At 43.0% G+C, this 20,417-nt stretch overlaps 1 protein-coding gene across 4 annotated transcripts in view; it reads left to right on the top strand.

Moving 5' to 3' along the window:
* LOC147310945 (mitogen-activated protein kinase kinase kinase kinase 4-like) overlaps nt 1-19,055 on the top strand; it is a 110,185-nt gene extending 91,130 nt beyond the window's left edge. For all 4 annotated transcript variants that reach the window (XM_086266149.1, XM_086266150.1, XM_086266151.1 and 1 more), the window contains 8 exons: nt 2,604-2,771; nt 3,168-3,311; nt 11,770-11,904; nt 14,082-14,182; nt 14,344-14,493; nt 14,587-14,746; nt 15,058-15,197; nt 15,920-19,055. In XM_086266149.1, coding sequence (XP_086122275.1) covers nt 2,604-2,771; nt 3,168-3,311; nt 11,770-11,904; nt 14,082-14,182; nt 14,344-14,493; nt 14,587-14,746; nt 15,058-15,197; nt 15,920-16,003 — 1,082 coding nt within the window. In that variant the 3' untranslated portion in view covers nt 16,004-19,055. The remainder of the gene's footprint in view (nt 1-2,603; nt 2,772-3,167; nt 3,312-11,769; nt 11,905-14,081; nt 14,183-14,343; nt 14,494-14,586; nt 14,747-15,057; nt 15,198-15,919) is intronic.
* The last annotated feature ends 1,362 nt before the right edge of the window (nt 19,056-20,417 follow it).

Below are 20,417 nucleotides of genomic sequence, written 5' to 3' on the forward strand. Positions count from 1 at the left end.
CGATATATCAAAAATTTATCGTTACCGATCGTGACTCTCATCGACGTCATTTTGCCCATGTCGGTAAATTCGGTATTCAAAAAAAAAAAAAAGGAAAGGCATGTGCAGGTTGGCGATGTTCATGTCCCTTTAAGACGCTGTGCTACGTTACAGACTTGACGGGGTGGAGTCACATGACTCTACTACCTGTAACAAGACGAGACACGGGTGAACAAATGGAGGACGATTTAAATGTTGAAGCAGCAGCGACGGAGGTAGAGCTGGTGGAGGAGGAAGAGGAGACGCTTGTTAACAAAAAAATGCATCATCAATCGTTTGGCAACATTTTGGATTCAACAAGGATGATATTGATCAAAAAATTGTTAAATGTAAACTCTGCAAAAAGACTGTTGTGTCAAGTCAAGGTAACACAACCAGCCTCTTAATAAATAATATTTATTATTAAACTATTTTGTTTACAAGGGATACACATTTTTTAGAGAGCATGGTTACATATTGTGTCCTACACTTTTTATTTTGTTCAGTTAATAAATCTTAACCACTAAAAGTACTTACTACTATTGTCTTCATTTATTTTCAGTGACATTTTACAGTCCTTTAAAGTGGTAATAGTATAATTGCAATGAATAGGTCTGGGGGGAATAATATTATCAAAATAACTGGAGGAACTATGCTGCCTGCCACAGCCCCATCAAATGAAAAAAAAAAAAAGTTTGTTTTTTTGGCACTTGGGGTGGTTATCGTCCAATCATCGTTATCGAGGTTAACTGCTCAATTTATCATGATATTGATTTTAGGCCATATCGCCCAGCCCTAGTCTGTGAGCTTTCAAACAGTTGACTCATATGATGACTGACGGCTGGTTTTCTTTACTTTTCTGACAATTTACAAATGTTTGGGACATTTTAGTCATTCGGATGAATTTTGGTAAACTATTACTACAGTTATTAAACAACTGAATCAAGATAATAATGAAAAAAATATAATAATAGTTTAGTGAAATTCATCCAAAACACTAAATATGAAAGAGGGACAGCTCATGTTGAGCAGTTTGGAGGCAAGGCTGAGATGTTTGGAGATATGTAGAGGAGGGAGAGTGGATATATCGGAGAAATGATGCATCTGCCAGCAGGGGAGAAAAATCAGAGAGAAAGATGTAGTGAAGAACATGCAGAAGCTTGGTGTGACAGAGGATGATGAAAGGGACAGGGTGAGATGATGAGCAGATGATCTGCTTTAATGACCATTAATGAGAGCAACTGGAAAAAGAAGAAGGACTGAAAGAGGATAAAAAAACTACTAATGAGGAGCTTTGCAAAATCGACTTTGCCTAAAGGTGAGGTCTTTGAGGCAGTAGGTGTGTGATTGACCATAATCAACTATAATCAACACTAAAGAGATTAATACATGGAGATCTGCTTCAGAAATTAAGGCTTGGTTTAAAATAATATAACTGAGTTATTGTAGTTTACAATAAACATTTTCAAGTGCTGGTCTGTCCCTGGATGCTGAATAAGCATTTGGCCAGGTGAGCGGTAGTATGAACATATAAATGGCTGCAATGGGAATTAATATTAATATCTTCTTGACGACTGGGACTTTTTCTCATATTTCCTCCTCCAAAAGTCATAAAAGAGGTTCATATTGTCCAACACACTTCTTTCAGTAATCATAAGTGAAACAAAGAGATCTTACTTGAATTTTAGTGTGCTAAAAATCATTGTTAGGAAGCTTTTGGTTGTTTATCTTTGCTGATTTAATTGATGATTATCATTCATCATTATTAACAACCAAGTTCGACACAACTTTCGTCCCCAAGCCACCCCCAGTGGTGGCTCTCTGAAAACCGTTCCTCTAGGTTAAACCCACCGCTTCAGTTTTGACTTCGTCTGACTAGCCGCCAGTGTCCACAGCTGCAAACTTGCACTCAGATACACAGAAGCTCTGACAAACACAGCTTCTTCTTTTCAAGGAGTAAAGAGGCTGAGCACATGAAAATGTCATTATCATTAACAAACAAAAAGAGTTGGACTCTGTTTCACTCAGGTCATAGAGTTCATTAGCTATCGTCATTAACAAACAAAGCTTTCTTATCACTACAGCCCTGTTCTCTCATCGTCAAGGCCAAATCTTAAGCCATTACCTCACCTGATGCAGCTGGTGACCAGCCATTGACCCCCTTAAGTATACTAGATTGTTCAGTCAGCATTTAATCACTGATTTGAGGCAGTTAAGTTTTCCTACAGATGCCTGAATCTAGAACCAAATGCATGTAAGAGAGCCGGGTAATGAGTAATCCACAACAGACACCATAAAAACTCACATCAGCTCCCTTTTTTACTGGTTTGAGCGGAGCAGTAGTGGGAATCATTACATTGATATTTATATTTCTGTATCCCATTCCAAACTTTCATACTTACAACATGACCAATTATTCACAGTAATATAAAATGTACATCAATCACACAATATTGATATTCCATTCTTAAATATCACAAATAACACAGCTTTCTAATGCTGATCATGTGACTGACCCTCACCCCGTTCGGTAAACTCTACAATCCTACGCCATCCTACCTAAGCCCTTCCCTTTGACCTTTTAGGCTATGGGAACGATGCCCGGCTGGCAGAGGCACTGAGAGCAGATCCATCCCGGAAGGGCTCCGTGGTCAACGTCAATCCGGTCAACACCCGCCCTCAGAGTGACACCCCAGAGATCCGCAAATACAAGAAGAGGTTCAACTCTGAGATTCTTTGCGCTGCCCTCTGGGGTAAGAACAAAAAGATAGGGCTTAAAAGAAAGGATACTTTAAAATAATTACCCATCAGTTGATCAGACTATGATGTCACTTTGAATAACAGGGTGGGGGTGGGGGGATAATGGCTTCTTAAAGAAAATGCTACTTATTTAATAAGGATTTTTTTGATGTAAATTATTATTAAAGGTAAATTTGTTGTGCCAATGTTTAAGTATTTGTATTAACATTCATCAAAGTCCAGCTTTTTACCAGAAGTTGTAGTTATAAAGGCCTTCACCACATGGTGGCAGCAAAGCTCTAATAAGGCCACATATTAGCGCCGTCAGGCCAAGCAGCAGACCTCCAGTTGAGCTCAGTGGCTTTTTTTGGACGTTATCCTTATGGGCATGTTTGTGCATTTGTGTGTAGGAGTGAACTTACTGGTGGGAACAGAAAGCGGCCTGATGCTGTTGGATCGCAGTGGTCAGGGGAAAGTTTACCCTCTGATTAACCGCCGACGCTTCCAGCAGATGGACGTCCTGGAAGGACTCAATGTCTTGGTCACTATATCAGGTACACAGACAGGCACACTTTAAGCACCCTGATTAGTGCAACTAGAATTAGGAACCGATGAGAGATGGACTGAAACCAACGTCTAAAATTGTGCAGTATAAAGCACAAACTTGCACACAGAGTTACCTTGAAAGTACAGTGCTCGACAAACACCTTGAGCCACCCCTCATTATATTTTGCTAGGAAAATTGGAATTAGGTGTAATGATAAAAGATGTGAAAACAAAGTATATACGTTTTCAAGTAGCCTCAGAAATTAGTATTTAATCTGACCACCTATTAGAATTGAATAGAATAGAATTCAACTTTATTGTCATTGGACATGTCACAAGTACAGGCGACGAAATGCAGTTTGCATCCATCCAGAAGTGCTTTAGCCATGATATAGATATATTACAAATATATATTAGCAATAATATAGATATGTGAGTATATTACAGAAATGGGTCTGTTATAGGTATGAGGGTACAAAATATGGGTCTATTATGGTATGTTATAATGTACACATAATAATGTAATGTAAAAAATAATGTATAACTATAAGTATGTACAGGCTGTAGTGGTGTACAAGCTATGTACAGGCTATGAACAGGATATAAATATGAAAGCTATACAGAAATATGACCTATGCAAGTTATAAACAGTTGTAGAATTAAAATTATCGTATGTACAGAATGATTATTTATACAGAACTATACAGTAGTGCAGGTAAGATAAGTGAGGGTGTGGATAATTTCTACAGAGGTATATAAAGTGCTAGTGCTTGTGAGTGGTGGTTCAGTCCATGTTATTATTGTGTGTATGAGGGTACAGTTGTCCATTGTGTGTGTGTGTGTGTGTGTGTGCAGGTGGTTGTGTGTGTGTGTATGTTCAGTCCATGAGTTTAACGTGGGTCAGATGTCAGGAGGCAGAGTTCAGGAGTCTGACAGCTGTGGGGAAGAAGCTGTTCCGGTACCTGGTGGTCTTAGTCCGGAGGCTCCTGTGGCGCCTCCCAGAGGGCAGGAGGGTGAAGAGTCCATGTGATGGGTGACTGGGGTCTTTGATGATTTTCCCAGCCTTTTTCAGACACCGCTTCCCGTAGATGTCATTTATGGCAGGAAGTGGTGCTCCGGCGATGCGCTGGGCAGTTTTCACGACCCTCTGCAACGCCTTCCGGTCCGAGGCGGAGCAGTTCCCGTACCAGACTGTTATACAGTTGGTCAGGATGCTCTCGATGGTGCAGCGATAGAAGTTCACCAGGATGTCTGAGGACAGGTGGTTCTTCCTCAGAGTCCTCAAGAAGAAGAGGCGCTGATGAGCCTTCTTGACCAGCTTGGAGCAGTTGGTCGTCCAGATGAGATCCTCGGAGATGTGGACTCCCAGGAACTTGAAGCTGCTCACACGCTCCACAGCCGTCCCCTTAATGTGGATGGGTGGATGTGGGTCAGCATTCCTCCTGTAGTCCACGATGAGCTCCTTGGTCTTCTCGGTGTTAAGCAGCAGGTTGTTTGTGTCGCACCACTCAGCCAGACGATCCACCTCCTCCCTGTAGGCGGCCTATTATTCTTCAACATAGTCTGAACTCTTCTCCAGGCTTCTTGAAGGACATTCAAAGCTCTTCTTTGGCCACCTCTCTCTCTCTCAAGTTGATACCACACTGCTTTAATGATGTTGACGTGCTATGACTGATAGTGTTTCATTGTGGTTTTTTTGTCCAGCTATGCTTTTACTGCATTGGCAGTGTGCTAAAAAGTGAAGTCACTGCCAATAATGTTTAACATATTGCATTGTGGTTGAAAATCTGGTGGTATTTTCATTTTTACCTCAACTCTTCTGTATGTATGATGATGATTTGGACCAAAATTTTCAAATTTATATTTATCTCTCCATCAGACCTGTTTCCACTGATTTTCAGTCCAGTTCTTGTATAATTTGTCCTTAAGAGTGGCTTCTTGACAGCCACACTTCCACTGAGACCGCTGGTGAGGCTTCATTGTAGAATAGATGGATCAGCTGGAGGTCCAGATACATCTTTCAGGTCCTGTGTCAGGTTTTGCTGGCCTTTTTTCCTGTTTCTTAAAGACTTGACTTTCAGCTATCTGCAAATTCTTTTGTTCTCTACTTGTCAAGTTTTCAGGTAATCACTCTTAAGAATCACTTTGTAGATGAAAAAATATTTTTCGTCAAATATTTTATCAAAGAGCAACAACTTTATTGACTGACTAATGCGTTTCGAAACGCGTTGGTCAGTCAATAAAGTTGTTCCTCTTTCATATTAAGTGTTGCTGGAGTTCCTGCGTTGTGAGTTTTTCATCCCGTCCATGCACCTTGGAAGTAGGCGAAATTGTTCCAGAAATTTCTGCTGTCAAATATTTTATGCCAAACCATTTTATGTTGTGTTTCATTGTATTCATTTTTCCTGGATTCAGCTTCTAGTGACAAAAGATACTATTTAAAATTGAATCTTTGCAAAGCTGTCTTTTATGTTTAGACACAACACTGGCACATCCCAGGAGTTAATGCTTTTTTCATGCTTGAATGATTCACCGACCAGTGATAAGTAGCTCAACAAACAAACTCAGCAAAGCAGCAATTTCAAAATCCTACATTGTCTTGTTTCCAGGTAATTGCATTTACAAGATTTCCAGAGAACTTGACCTCTGACCTTGAGGTCAAGATCACTGAGATTCAAAGTCGTCTGAGAGTTTTAGCAGCTACACCTATGGTATACATTTGAAGCTCCTACATTGCCTTATCTTGAGTTATCGCCTTCACAGACTTGGGTGTCGTTGCTGCCTGCCTAGCGGGGTGATGACAATACCCAATCAGCCTTTTATGACTAAGGAGTAAAAGTGAAAAATTTGGCTGCTTGGAAGTAAAATATTAAAAAAATGAGGGGTGGCTCAAGACTTTTGCACAATACTTCAGTTTGTACATTATGTGGCCAAAAAATGTTCACTTTTCTGCTTGTTCAGCTTAGTCTGCTCAGTATCTGTTTGACCGTCGTTTTCTAGTCTGCTTTCTACTTTCGCACATTGAAAGAGCACCCGCACTCGTACTTCTCCTTTCACAATTTCCCAAATGCACAGAAATGACACAACAGATAATCTGAGTGAAAAGGATATTGAGTAAAACTCTGTTAGCTGAAACCACGTCATGTATGTGCATGCTATGTAACATTGACACACAATTGAGATTTCCATGATGGACGGAAACGTTCTTCCATGTAACTGATTTGCAGTAGATTTCTAGGAGACAGTGTGACAGAAGAAAATTACCAAGATTTCAGCACTCATTACTCTGCAAAATGTTACTGGGTCTTCATAAATCCACTATTATAAACACATTCTGACTAAACTCATAACACAAACACTTACTAGTAAAAGCTCTTGAGTGATTACTCACAGCTTTAGCTGAAAAAGGGACGTGAATCTTGGATAATATTCAAGTTAGGAGTATGAGATTGGAAGTGTGGATTGTAAAAGTTTCCACATCCCTATAAATAAAGGCACATTACAGAGCCGTGAAAAAGTACTGGCTCCCTTCCTGATTTGTTATTTTTTTTGTATATTTGTCACACTTGCATGTTTCAGATCATCAAACAAATTTTAACGGTAGACAAAATGCAGGTTTTAAATGAAAATTTCATGTTCATTAATTCTCAATAAGACAGATTGTCCGAATAATTCAGGGCTACTTCTGCTCTTCCTAAGATCTGGTAGAAAATCAGATCAACAACACGACATGCTGTCCTGCACAAAGGAGAACGAGAACTAGCTCACAGAAATGTTTGGGTATCATTATATTATATATAATCTTTGTTAACTTTACCACAATATAAAACACTTTGCCATTGCTACGTGTCTGAAGCCAGAGATCAATTGTATTGTTCCACAATCAGATAATATGTAAGTTGAACTTTTTGGCAGGCGTGCACAGCGCTGTGTTTGGAGGAAAAAAGGGAAAATCCACTGCAAAGCAAAGCCAAGGCCTCAGTCCAGACATGTTTGAAACTCTAAAACTCCACCATGCAGACATAAAAGACATGCATGTTCTTGTGTGCTCTTCAAGAATTTGGTCATAAATGAAGTGACACAGATGCAGGAGAAAGTTTTCTTAATATCACAGCTGTATTTTTATATAATCGAGGCAAAACAAAACAGGAGCACCAGAAAGACAAAAAACAAAACACGAGTCCAGCACCAAAAAACAATGAAATGAAATACACCATAGCCAAGAAAATGGAGTCCAAAACAGAAGAGTTCAGGGGGCGACCGTGCGGACGGCAACGGCAGCGACGTGGAAACAGTCCGGGAGGCCGACCGTAAGGAAGGCAACGGCGACGACGACAGCACTGGTCCGGGGGCCAGCCGTGCGGAAGGCAACGGCGGCGACTCAGGCGAAGGGGGTCCGGGGGCCGGCCGCGAGGAAGGCCACGGCGGCGATGTGGAACCAGTTCAGGGGGCCGACCGTGCGGTCGGCAACGGCGGTGACCCAGGCGATGGAGGTCCGGAGGCCGGCCGCGCGGAAGGCAGCGGCGCCGAAATGGACACAGTTCAGGGGGCCGACCGTGCGGAAGGCAACGGTGGAGACTCAGGTGAAGGGAGTCTGGGGGCCGCCCACGACGGCGATGGCGCCTGGCCAGTGGCCTGGCCAGTGGCCTAGAAAGTGGCCGTTTAGCTGCAGACCCAAACGAGGCTGGACCAGGTGACGCTGAAGGCGGAGACACGGAGGCTGGGCCAGGCGAGGACGAAGACACGGAGGCTGGGCCAGGCGACGCTGAAGCAGAGGCTGCAGCTGGCGTGGATGATGAGGCTGCAGCTGGCGTGGATGATGAGGCTGCAGCTGGACCAGACGAGGCTGACGGCTCTGAAGCTGGACCAGACGAGGCTGAAGGCGGCAGCGTGGAAGCCGGAGACGGAGGCGCTGCAGCCGGCGGCGTGGAAGCCGGAGATGGAGGCGCTGCAGACTGGACGGATCCCTTTGACCCTCCAGCGACGACAGGAGACGAAGGCCGGAGCGGTCCTACGGACCCTCCAGCGGAGACAGGAGACGAAGGCCGGAGCGGTCCTACGGACCCTCCAGCAGAAGTCATCACTAAGCCAGCAGTCATGGAGGCCACTAGCTGACACAAAGGCGACTGGCAATGCACTGAGCACTGGCTCTGCCCAGGCAACGCTGACATGGTGCAGTTCTCAGGTGGCTGCTTAAACTTCAGGGGTCCAGAATCAGCTGGGGACTGAGACCTAGCCTCTGGGGAAGCCCTGGAGCGGCAAACTGTGCCAATGGCGGCTAAACTATGAAAAGCACCTTGAGTTGAAATTAGACTTTCTCCCTGCATGGAGTGAATGAGTGAAACTGGTAATACTGGAGCCTGAACTGCAGGTGACACTGGAGGCGCAGGGGCCTGAACTGCAGGTGACACTGGAGGCGCAGGGGCCTGAACTGCAGGTGACACTGGAGGCGCAGGGGCCTGAACTGCAGGTGACACTGGAGGCGCAGGGGCCTGAACTGCAGGTGACACTGGAGGCTCTGGAAACTGAACTGCAGGTGACTCTGGAGACTGAACTGAAAGTGACGCTGGTGACTCTGGAAACTGAACTGAGGGTGACACTGGAGACAGAACTGAGAGTGGCTGCTGGGCAGTTAACTGAGCTGAGAGTGGCTGCTGAGCAGGTGATATGCTGTTCACATAATCATCTGCCGCACAGAACACCGCCCCTGAATGAACAGTCACACAGTCCGAAAACGGAAAAGAGTCCTCACTCACCACAGCCGGCGAATTAGAAGCCCGAACGTCCGGCTGTGGGGTGGCGCGCCGGCGGCGCGATCTGCGTTTCCTCCCCGCAGCTGGCTCCGACGGGCCGGGCAAGATCACATCCGGCGAGTCGGGCAGCGAGGCAGGAGTGGCTGAGAGAAGGTGAGGTGTGTGCCGGAGAAAAGCCTGCATGGTCGGAGGAAGCGATTTTAGAAGCCATGGCAGGCCGGAAAAGAGCCGTTGTAGCCGGTTTTCAACGGTGCGGCGAAGCTCGTACGGAGGATTCTCCAGCCACAGCCCGAGGAGGATCTCCACATTGTAGCTGATGTCATCCTGGAGCTCCTCGGACGGATTGAGTGCCGCAGGGTCCATGCTGGCCGGTTCGTACTGTCACGTCCGGTGTGGCAGACGTGTGGAGTTGTAGAAAGGACCCAAAAGGCGGCAGCTCTGGTGCAGGTGAGTATTTATTTACAGGAGTGGGTACAAACAGCAATGGTGGGTGAACATGAAACCGGAAACCTAAACTGGGTAAAACTAATAAAACAAACCAGAAACGAAGATGCAGGGAGGTCCGGGGAAATACATACGGAGAGACCGAGGGGAAACAACACAGACGAACCAGCAACGACTAAGACAGAAGACAAGACTTAAAAACACTCAGAGAACACAGGGAGATCACACACACAGGTGGGGGACAAAACCCAGAATAATAATAACTACTAAAACATAAACACGGAGTCACAAACTCCGGATCATGACAACACCTTACCTTAAATGTAACTTTTTATTTCAGGTTAGGTTGGTATTAGGGGTGGGTTTTAATAATCGATTCATCGATTAAAATCGATTCTGGCTTGGATAACGTGATATCGATTCATTAAAATCCTGAATCGATTTTTTTATATAAATGTATTTTGCCCAAAATTCCAGAATCTCAGGTGAAACGTCACAAAATTTCAACAACCACCAAACATTTAAAACAGTAAATGAGAGCAGGTACACGGCTTCTGCACAAAGACGTAAACGCAAAGCCCGGACCCGCGGATCAGAATCGGTGAGATGTTGCCTTTCTCACCCGACGGCACGGACACGCTCGGGGCTGAAAGCCGACAGCTCGCTGATTCTGATGTTTCGGCGGGTCCACGCTTTGTGTTTACGCTCTTTTTGCGCTGATTCTAAAGCTGTTAGTTTGATCTCTCTGTGGTGAGAATAAGGCACATTTTTAGTCACACTCACCACAACAACAACCACACACACCTGAGTCCCTGTGTTTTAACCCAGCGGGCGTGATTATGAATGCCGTGCAGGTGCGTCCGCCCTCCCTGCACAGCACCGCAGACCACGCCCCACCACACTCTCTCCAAACAATATTGACCGAACCAGCAGCAAAAGAAGATCCAAACTAGGCTTCACATAAACATCGTCATGGATTCCCTCTTACTTTTGCTGTTTTGCTTCCACCACAATAAAATCACACTTCATGCACAGCTCTCTCTCTCTCTCTCTCTCTCTCTGTACTTCAAGAACAGTTTCCCATCTAAAAATCTGTTTTCTGTATTATTTGCTTGCTTGTTACGCACAAGTCTACCGTTATTTACAGCGCTGTCGGCCGATGTTTTTTTTTTTTTTTCCTTTTACTTACTTCCGAAAAGAAAACCTAATTTCTGCCGTTCAACAGGCTTCTGAACAAATTTAAAATTTTAAAAATTATACAAAATACAAAACGCTGTGTCTCTAATGAAACCGCTGTAACGTCAGAGGTGATGTTCATAAGTTGATTAAAGATTTTCTTTCGTTTTTGATCTACTGCAGAATATTTTTATAAAATTCCAGGCCAGGAAAATCACCTTCATGTTTTTCTGTGTTTTATCTTCAGCTACTTTGACACAAAGGCCTCTGCTGTGATGCTCACACCTTTGATAAAGTCTGGAAAGTGTCAGCTTCCCTTTTATAGATACAAAAATATGTAAATGTACTGATCTGAATTATAATATTTCTGACTGTCTGAGGCAAAATTTCCCAGATTCGAATCGAATCGAATCGTGGATCGAATCGATTCAGGACCTTGTGAATCGGAATCGAATCGATTCTAGAAATCAGTGGGATACCCAGCCCTAGTTGGTATGTGCTAGTAAGTGGGATATGGGAAAAAGGGACCATAAGTGATCATATATACAGTAAGGGCAACAGATTTGGATTATGTCTGAGTTTAGGGCTATTTTTTTACCTCAAATTCTGGAGTCGTTGAATGAATCATGAATAAAAAAATTAGAAAAAGCATTTTACAGGAGAAAATCAGAACCACAGTCCATGACTTGAAACTTAGAAAGGTTAAGTGGTGCAAGATAAACAAACAGAATCACTTAAAAAGAACTAAATTCATGTTTTCAAATGGTCAAGTCAAAGTTCAGACCTTAAGGCAACTGAAAAAGGCTGTTCCATCAAGATTTGATGCAGAAATGCTGCCAACCTGAAAGGATGGTGCAAAATTCCTCTATACACACACACACACACACACACACACACACACACACACACACACACACACACACACACACACACACACACACACACACACACACACACACACACACACGCACAACCTCATGAGTTTCAAGCAGCTTCAGACATTTCTCAGAGCCTCTGATAAGATCAACCGCATAGCAATTCTTACATTTTGTTTTTGCTCTTCTTTACTTCAGTGTTTCTCAATCAATTACAGGTAAGAAGAACAAGCTCCGTGTATACTACCTGTCCTGGCTGAGGAATAAGATTCTGCATAATGACCCAGAGGTTGAGAAGAAACAAGGCTGGACAACCGTAGGAGACTTGGAGGGATGCGTCCACTACAAAGTTGGTACGTTTATCACAAAAGGACATGTTGCATTTAAGAGTTTGGGAAGATTTCACTGTATTTATGAGCATAAATACTCATAACAGACTACCAAGGTGGTAAGTTTGAGATAAGGGCCTTCCACAGTGCAAAAGTGCAAGTGCATGGGGACAGTGTGTGTGGAGATCACAGCAGGGACTGGTGTTGTTTTTTTACTGACTTCACACCTAATGGGGGGTTACTTGCACACCACTCCTAAATGAAACTATTAACTGACCCACTCACTAGATTGCAAAATACACAAAGTCACAAAAAGAAAACCAAGAGGCCAACGTGCAGTGAACAAAGAGACAATCTGACAAGGACAAAAGGGATTAGTAGAATCTATAGTTTTTACTGATTGAATAATTACTTAGAAACCTGCTGGCAGCTGTAGACATGATAACTGGTCCCTGATATTGGTCACAGCCACCTCTTAGCTCACTGCCTGCAAAACAAGCAGCTTCTCCCCACCAGTTTTAACACAGACAGATGCTCATTCTCATGTAAAACTCTGTGAACTACTAGGAGAGGTTACTCTCTTCTGGGAAGTTGGCTGTAGCTATGCAGCTTTCTGAACAGAACAGATCCATGTACATAATACTTTTTAATTATTCAGTGCTTTAATAATTAATAAAATAAATAAAGTGATTCCCAAATTTTTCTGAGTCATGAAGACTAAAATTAAATGTCACAGGAGAAATCTCTGACCTGTCTACCTCCCCTCACCCCCAACCACTCACAGGAAATGGCCGGCTCTCGCTGAACCTGGCTCTGCTGAAGGTTTCTTCCTGTTAAAAGGGAGTTTTCCTTCCCACTGTCGCCAAAGTTCTTGTTCATCTAGTTTTGCGGTCGTCTGATTGTTGGGGTTTTCTTTGTATTATCGTAGGATCTTTGCCTTACAATATAAAGTGCTTGAGGCAACTGTTATTGTGATTTGGTGCTATATAAATAAAATGGAATTGAATTGAAACTACAAATACAAAGAAACACAACAAAACAAAAACTTTAAATTGACAGGGATCAAAAGGTCAAGGTCATGTTTATTTATATAGCACAGGGGTGTCCAACTCCAGTCCTCGAGAGCTACTGTCCTGCAGCTTTTAGATGCATCCCTACTCCAAGACAGCTGAATTAAATGGTTCAGCATGCCATCAAGGCAAAGGCCTAATAAGAAGCCATTCAAGCTGCAGGACAGTAGCTCTCAAGAACTGGAGTTGGACACTGATATAGCACATTTCCAAACAGTCCATGCTGCACAAAGTGCTTAACAATGCAAAACAACAACAAACACACTGCAACAAATTGGGAACAAGGTTGCCAAATATGTCTATCTATCAGTGTCTATGAATATCAGCCTTTAGTTTCCGCTTTGTGCTTTTCATATGTAGGAATTCAAATCGGATATGTGCTTCGGGAACCTACATGCCATTGATAAATCGTAGAATGAAAACCCTTGATTAAGTAATAATGTGGTAAAAGCATCTGAGAAGACATGCAAGTAGACCTTCCTGTCTAAAACTCAGAATGTCATTCATGATTTTATTGCTTTGCGAAGACTGGCACTTCCTGTTGGAAACTCCTATGTAGTGATCAGAGCTGTTGGCTGAGGAATCCGTTTCCCGTCCAACAGCTTTATTCATGCATGTTCATTATTTTCTTGAATCAGCACTTGTGGAAAGTACAGGGCTTTGCAGCAATGATGAGAAAATCAATATTGGAAAAGTAACATTTGTAACACTGTTGCCAAAACAGTGGGTTTATGTGGACGTAGGGGAAAAGAGCTGAGAGTGCACATTTAACTGTGTTCCTCAGATGGTTTGCAAAAAGTAAGCTTGTACCGGGGTTGGGTTTAGAGGGCATTTATCTTATTCTACATAGATGTAAGCTGAAAGCAGCACTTTCTGTTAATTTAATTGTGCAGGCATTCTGGGCTAACCCTTTTCTTTTTAAGATGCCAGGAATTGTTGTTTCTGTGGTGCAATACAAACTGCTGTGAATATTTCAGATTAAACCCAAATAAACATCAGTTAAAATAATAACTTTCTCCCTTCATTTGTTGCAATATTAAGTTAGTAAACAGAGATGAGCCCACACTACTCTCCTGCCCTGTGGTAATCATGCTATTTTTAAGTGATTTATTCAGATTTTTATTTCCCCAGTGAAATATGAAAGGATCAAATTCTTGGTTCTGGCTCTGAAGAACTCTGTGGAGGTCTACGCTTGGGCACCCAAGCCCTACCACAAATTCATGGCCTTCAAGGTAAATAAACCGGCCAGCTAGTTGTTGGTGCTATTGCTTGTTATTGTGCTCTTTGTGTTTTTTCTTTTCCAAATGATAGCAATCTATCATCTCTGTGTTTTGGCAACTATCTACTGATATTAAGCTGAAAGACTAAGATTTCTGATCTGTGTGCGCCTCAGTCTTTCGGTGATCTGGTGCATAAGCCGCTGCTGGTTGACCTGACTGTGGAGGAAGGTCAGAGGTTAAAGGTAATCTATGGCTCGTACTCAGGCTTTCACGCCGTGGATGTCGACTCTGGGGCCGTTTACGACATCTACCTGCCCACACACGTAAGAACACAGCTGTAAAATAACGCACATGCTCGTTTGTTGTATGTGTTAAAAGAGGAGTCACTCTTATAATGTCTGTTGTTTTTCCTCCAGATCCAGACGAGCATCCAGTCTCACGCGATCATCATTCTGCCTAACACTGATGGCATTGAACTGCTCGTGTGCTACGAGGACGAGGGTGTTTATGTCAACACCTACGGACGCATCACCAAGGACGTGGTGCTGCAGTGGGGGGAGATGCCCACCTCAGTGGGTGAGTAACTGGGTGAAAAGCTACACAAACACCTGCCCTATAATGTTTTCTTGTCTGTCTAGGTCAGTGTTGCCCAGCCTTTTTGCCTCACAACCGTCCAAGAGCTAAAGTGTCCCTGCACCTACACCTTTACACCTGATTTTTTTTTTTTAAAGTGGTGCTTTTTTTCTTTTAATGATTAAAAATCATCAACAAGTCGATTGTTTTAGCACATTTATGTTTGACACCTCTGGTCTAGGGATTTAACATTTTCTTCGTCTTGTTTTTAAATAGTTAGATATCCGTAGACTAACTAAAACATCTCTTCACAGCCTACATTCGGTCTAACCAAATCATGGGTTGGGGCGAGAAGGCCATCGAGATCCGCTCTGTGGAGACCGGTCACCTGGACGGCGTCTTCATGCACAAGAGAGCTCAGCGACTCAAGTTCCTCTGTGAAAGAAATGACAAGGTGAGATTGGCATGTCAGCACCGCTGCCAGTGACCTAACCGACTCGTGCACATCTTTGGGATTAGTCAACTTTGTGTTTGCTCGATAAAAATAAAACACAAGAAAACCCTCCTCCAAGCAAATAAGACCAGCTCCTCCAACTTGACTGCAGGCCATCTGAGAAGCATCTTTTAAAATCAAACTGATTTTGTTTACAGATTTTAAGTGATGAAACATGAAAAAGGCTCCCCTTATGTCTTCAGTTACATGCAAACACACAGTGACTACCTACATCAGATGTGCCAGGTTAGCTGTGAAGCTAAATCCTGGCATCAAATTTGTTTGCACAATTTCTGTTGACTCAGCTGTGGAAGTAACTTAAGGCCGCTCTAGTTTCTCTTCTCTCTTTTTTTGGACTGTTTTTCTCTTTTTGTGGGTCTGTATTTTTGACAGCATGTGCGGTAAATAATGGGAACTTTTAGAGTACGGTAACATATGACAAATGAATGAAGAAACTTTTAACCACCCGAGTTTTGTTTCTGAGTGTTAGTGACTTGTGAAATCATTTAAGACCTCCCCAGATAATTTTATTTGAATATTCATATATACAAGTGTATACATATATATATATATATATTTAAAGGTTAGGGGTTTTTAACACTGTATTTAATCACTGGCACTTTCAGTTACAACATTTGTGCTCAGATTGTGCTGAGCAGTAAAATCTCACTTTGTCTCCTCAGGTGTTTTTCGCCTCTGTACGTTCTGGAGGCTCCAGCCAGGTGTACTTCATGACTCTGGGCCGAAGCAACCTGCTGAGCTGGTAGAGGTCCACGGCCTGCCCTCTTTCTCCTCCTTCTCCTCATCTTCCTCATTGTCCTCCCCCTCTCTCTAACACTGGATCTCAGAAAACCACCATTGATGTCTTGTCAGCCCTCGGACAACCAAACGAGAACAAACACAGCAACCTACCAGCCGTCTGGAGCAGTCGACAGCAACGCCCTGTAGCTGCAGCCTTGCTGGGTCTGCCTGCGACGCAGAGACAGACGGTCAAGTCGTCGGTCCCTTCCGTAAAATCCGAAGCGACGGCTTATATAATGAAATCAAAGGTTAATAAATGAAAGGAAGTAGTAATACTGTAAATGTGAATTCAAGAAAAGGGAGGGGCAAGCAACGTTTTGTTTCCCTCTCAGTTTTCTTGGTGCTCATCGGATGCATTGCGATGGGATAGATTTTTGTACCTCTGCATCCTTTCCCGGGTTGGTTAGTAAGCTTGAGGTCTTCTACTACTATTGCTACCGCTATTGTTCTTACTACCACTGCTACTACCTTCTGCAGGTCTGCCTCTTGTAAGGGAGTCCCCCCCTTTGCCCCATGTTCCCACCATCCGCCCCTTCTTGTGAGCGTGGGGCTGGTGGGGCTCTAGAGTGTGTTGTATTAATGCTACAGTAGTGTGTGTGTGTGTGTGTGTGTGTGTGTGTGTGTGTGTGTGTGTGTGTACTTCTGTTTGGTCCACCTACTGCTAACATGCTGGTTTGTCCAATGAGCTGGAGGCTCAGCGACAAGCATGAGAAAGGGACCTAATATTGAAGGTTTTTACCACAAAGGTCAGGTTGACAGGACTCAAACATGAGGGTGTGTGCGTGCGTGTGTGTGGTTTAAGTATAGTGTTGTATCGGACAGGCGCTTTAAAAAGAAGGGGAGGGCGGAGAGAGTTGGTGTAGGTGATGGATTTCAGAATAGTATTTTTTGAATCATTATTATTCCTTGAAGATAAGTGTAACTATGTGGAGTTAAACATGTCTTTTACCTTGTTTTTTTAATCATTCACACACATCCACCTACACAACTTGCTTGCTCTAAAACCACAGAAGTGTAAGGTGTGTCCGTATGAAAAGAATGCAATGCGGGTGTGATCCAAAATATTAAATAAAGTGTCTATGTACAAATAAAGCTTTGGGAACTTTTGTCGTGTCGGACCGGCGGCGGGGAAGCATGACGACCTGATCTTAACTCGAGAAACTTGAACTGCTGTGAATAAACAGATATAACGTGGAGAGAGGGGAAAAAATCGTGAGATAATGTAGATGAGAAAGTTTAGTACGTGTATGTGTGCGCGTGTGCCGTCAACAGTTCGGCATCGCTTTGGGTTTAAGTGGCAGAGAGGTAAACACGTGGTCGGCGGGTTTGTTTTGGCACAGGAGGCGGAGTTCCATCTTCCATTTCATGATTTCGACTCATTTCATGCTTCATTTAGAACATTTGTATGTATTCAATGCACTAAGTGTCAAGAATGTAGAAAGACTTATTACTGTGTGGTGGTCCAAGGCATGAGATGACGTTTTTGCTTTGTATCTTGTCACGAGTGATCAATCCTAGGTGTTCGGTTTTGGAGTCGAAGCTGCGGCCTCTGCGTCAGATGTACATTTTTCGATTCCGTATTTGTTTCGCAGCCTTCGGCAATCTGTGTGTCAGAGCCGAGGAGCGTTTCTCGCGGCTTTCCCGTTCAAACGAGAACACGCGCGCCTTTATTGATTCAGCACTCAGACTCTGGATTTCAGTGTTACTGTGATGAAGTGTCTCCAAACAGGCAACACTGAGCAGAGATTTTTCCCTCACTCGGCTGTTTGTGAAGGAACTGACGAGAGAATCCCCATTTTTCTTTTTTTTTTTATAGGAAGGAATAGTTTGTCTATTTTGTGCCCCTCCCTAACCCCCTCATGTCCCACTCCAGCTGTTATTGAAGTTCCCTGTATGCGAAAGACTGAGCAACAACCTTCGGCATGGACGATCTTTGCCCAGCTGGATTTTTTTCCTTTCTTTTTTGCAATGTTTCTCATCATTTGCTCACAGGAAGAGCAAGGGTAGTCCGATCTATGACGTCATATCCAAACACACCTTTTGTCAGGACACAAACAAGCTTATCTTGGGTGTTTTCCCTCCTTGACGATAAGGTTACTGTTGGTCACTTAGTTTATGTCTCTGTATGGAGAAGCCGTTCGGGCCCCAGTGAGGTCTGCGTGTGCAGTAGTGCTCGGTGTGTGTCTCTTCTTGCATCAAGGCCTTGATGAGTGGCTGTATTGAATTCATGAAAATAATTTGTGGCTATTATCAATATTCTTATTGATCTAAAGAAAGAAACGCGCTCTTCGGCCGATTGAGACGAATCAGTCGTTTGCAGGCTTGTGTTGGAAAAAGTGCCAAGAGGGCAGCATTTAAAACATGTAAACCTGTTGTTATAAGAACCACTACTTGGAAATCCTTTCTTTCAAAAAATAAAAACAACAAAAAAACTTAAAAAATCACTCGAAGCATTGTGTATTCTTAAGTTTTAGAGCTAGTTGAGAAGCTTAACAATAGTTTCTGTTGTTTCTGTAAGTCTATGTAAACGTAACTATGCGACTGCGGTGGTTTAATATTATTACACTCACCTTAGGTGGAGAAACTGTTTACAGAGGCAATGTTTTGTTACACTAATGTGCATCATGGTATTTATGTTTGAGAGCATAATGCATCTTAGTTCTTTAACTCATACTTTCTGCTTTTTGAGCCCACTTTTTATTGGATATTTTAAATCTTTCGTTAGTTTTTATTTATTTTTCTTTGTCATTTCTCCCACCCCTGCTAACTTTTTCCACAACAAAGAACACACGTGTTGTTCATTTCAGGTATTCACACAACGCTGCTTCAACATGGAAACATTACAGTAACGTTCCTTGCAGGCTTGGACGTGAGGCAACGTGTTTTTTCCTCTGCTGTTTCTGCCGTGCTACTCTAACTTATGTCCTCTCTGTGTATGACAGGAAGTCATGTATTTTCCTGAAAGTTTTTTGTTTTGTTTTCTTTGAATAAACTTTAAAAGTAATTTTAAAACAACAATGTTGTGCCCTTCCTTCTTTGGCCTCTCTTGATGGTGATGTTTGCTCCCCAAGTACACGCACGCACATTGAAAACAGACATGTTGTAACAGGTGTTGGCCAACAGACCACAGTGGAACACATCAGTTGCATGTATGGGGCGATTTCGACAAATGCTTTGTTTGTGGAAATTGTGCATATTGTTTTCAGACAAAATTACCATTTCCGCTCAGCTACACGATGCAATGCACTAAAAAAAGCTTGGATTATATTGATTGTTCCTTTATTCACGACACGGTAAAGTCCAGTTATCTTACTGGCATGTTGTAAATTCTGAATTCTTGTTGAGCTCAGCTAAAAAGGGAAGTAATAAGAAAAGGTAATTTTCTCAGAATATCTTGTGCAAGAGGATATTCATTCACACGAACAGCTTACTCTCTGAAAGATAACAGCTTTTTTAATTATTTATATTCAATTCAATTTTATTTATATAGCGCCAAGTTATGACAGTCCTATCAAGGTGCTTTATATTGTAAGGTAAAGGAACTACAGTAATACAGAGAAAACACAACAATCAGACAACCCCCTACAAGCAAGCACTTGGCGACAATAGGAAGGAAGGAACCTCCTGCAGAACCAGACTCGGGTAGGGGCCGATTGGGGCTGTGTGAAAGTGTTGTTTTCTGTGCAATCACGTGCACCACTCAGTGCATTTAGGCATATATCAAGATGTATTACATATCATGACTTCCTGCTGAAGCTGAACATTTGAATGGCAATGTTATTAATGAAGCTTATGCGCAAGTTCAATAAGGAAGATCTCAGAGGCTTCCCCACGTATACAACATTCACCCATATACTTGTTTTTGTGTCCGAGTGCTTTCTGCATCACAGTAAGACACATTCACACTCTGATAATGCAGTGTTGAACTCCCATACCCAGTCACCGCAATGATGCTAAAAGTCAAAAGTGAATGGCCAGACTGTTTTGAGCCGATAGGAAGGCAATAATAATAATGCACTCATCTAAGAACTGGAAACTAAGACTTCATTTCTCACAGGTTCACTAAAAGTTGAAAATTGGAAGAATGCTGGTCGGCTGAGTCTGCTGGATGGTAGGTGCATTGGTGTGGGTGATATTTTCCTGCAACACTTAGCCCAGGGGTGTCGAACTCCAGGCCTCGAGGGCTGGTGTCCTGCAGGTTTTAGATCTCACCCTGGGTCAGCACATCTGAATCAAATGATTAGTTCATTACCAGGCCTTGCTGAGGTGGTAATTTAGCCATTTGAATCAGTTGTGTTGGATCAAGGACACATCTAAAACCTGCAGGACACTGGCCCTCGAGGCTTGGAGTTCTACACCCCTGACTTAGCTCATGAGCAC

This window comes from Aulonocara sp. 'chitande type north' Nkhata Bay, linkage group LG16 (assembly GCF_057382095.1).
Source record: "Aulonocara sp. 'chitande type north' Nkhata Bay isolate Kocher_YH1m ecotype deep benthic linkage group LG16, A_spYH_male_GT1.1, whole genome shotgun sequence".
NCBI lineage: Eukaryota > Metazoa > Chordata > Actinopteri > Cichliformes > Cichlidae > Aulonocara > Aulonocara sp. 'chitande type north' Nkhata Bay.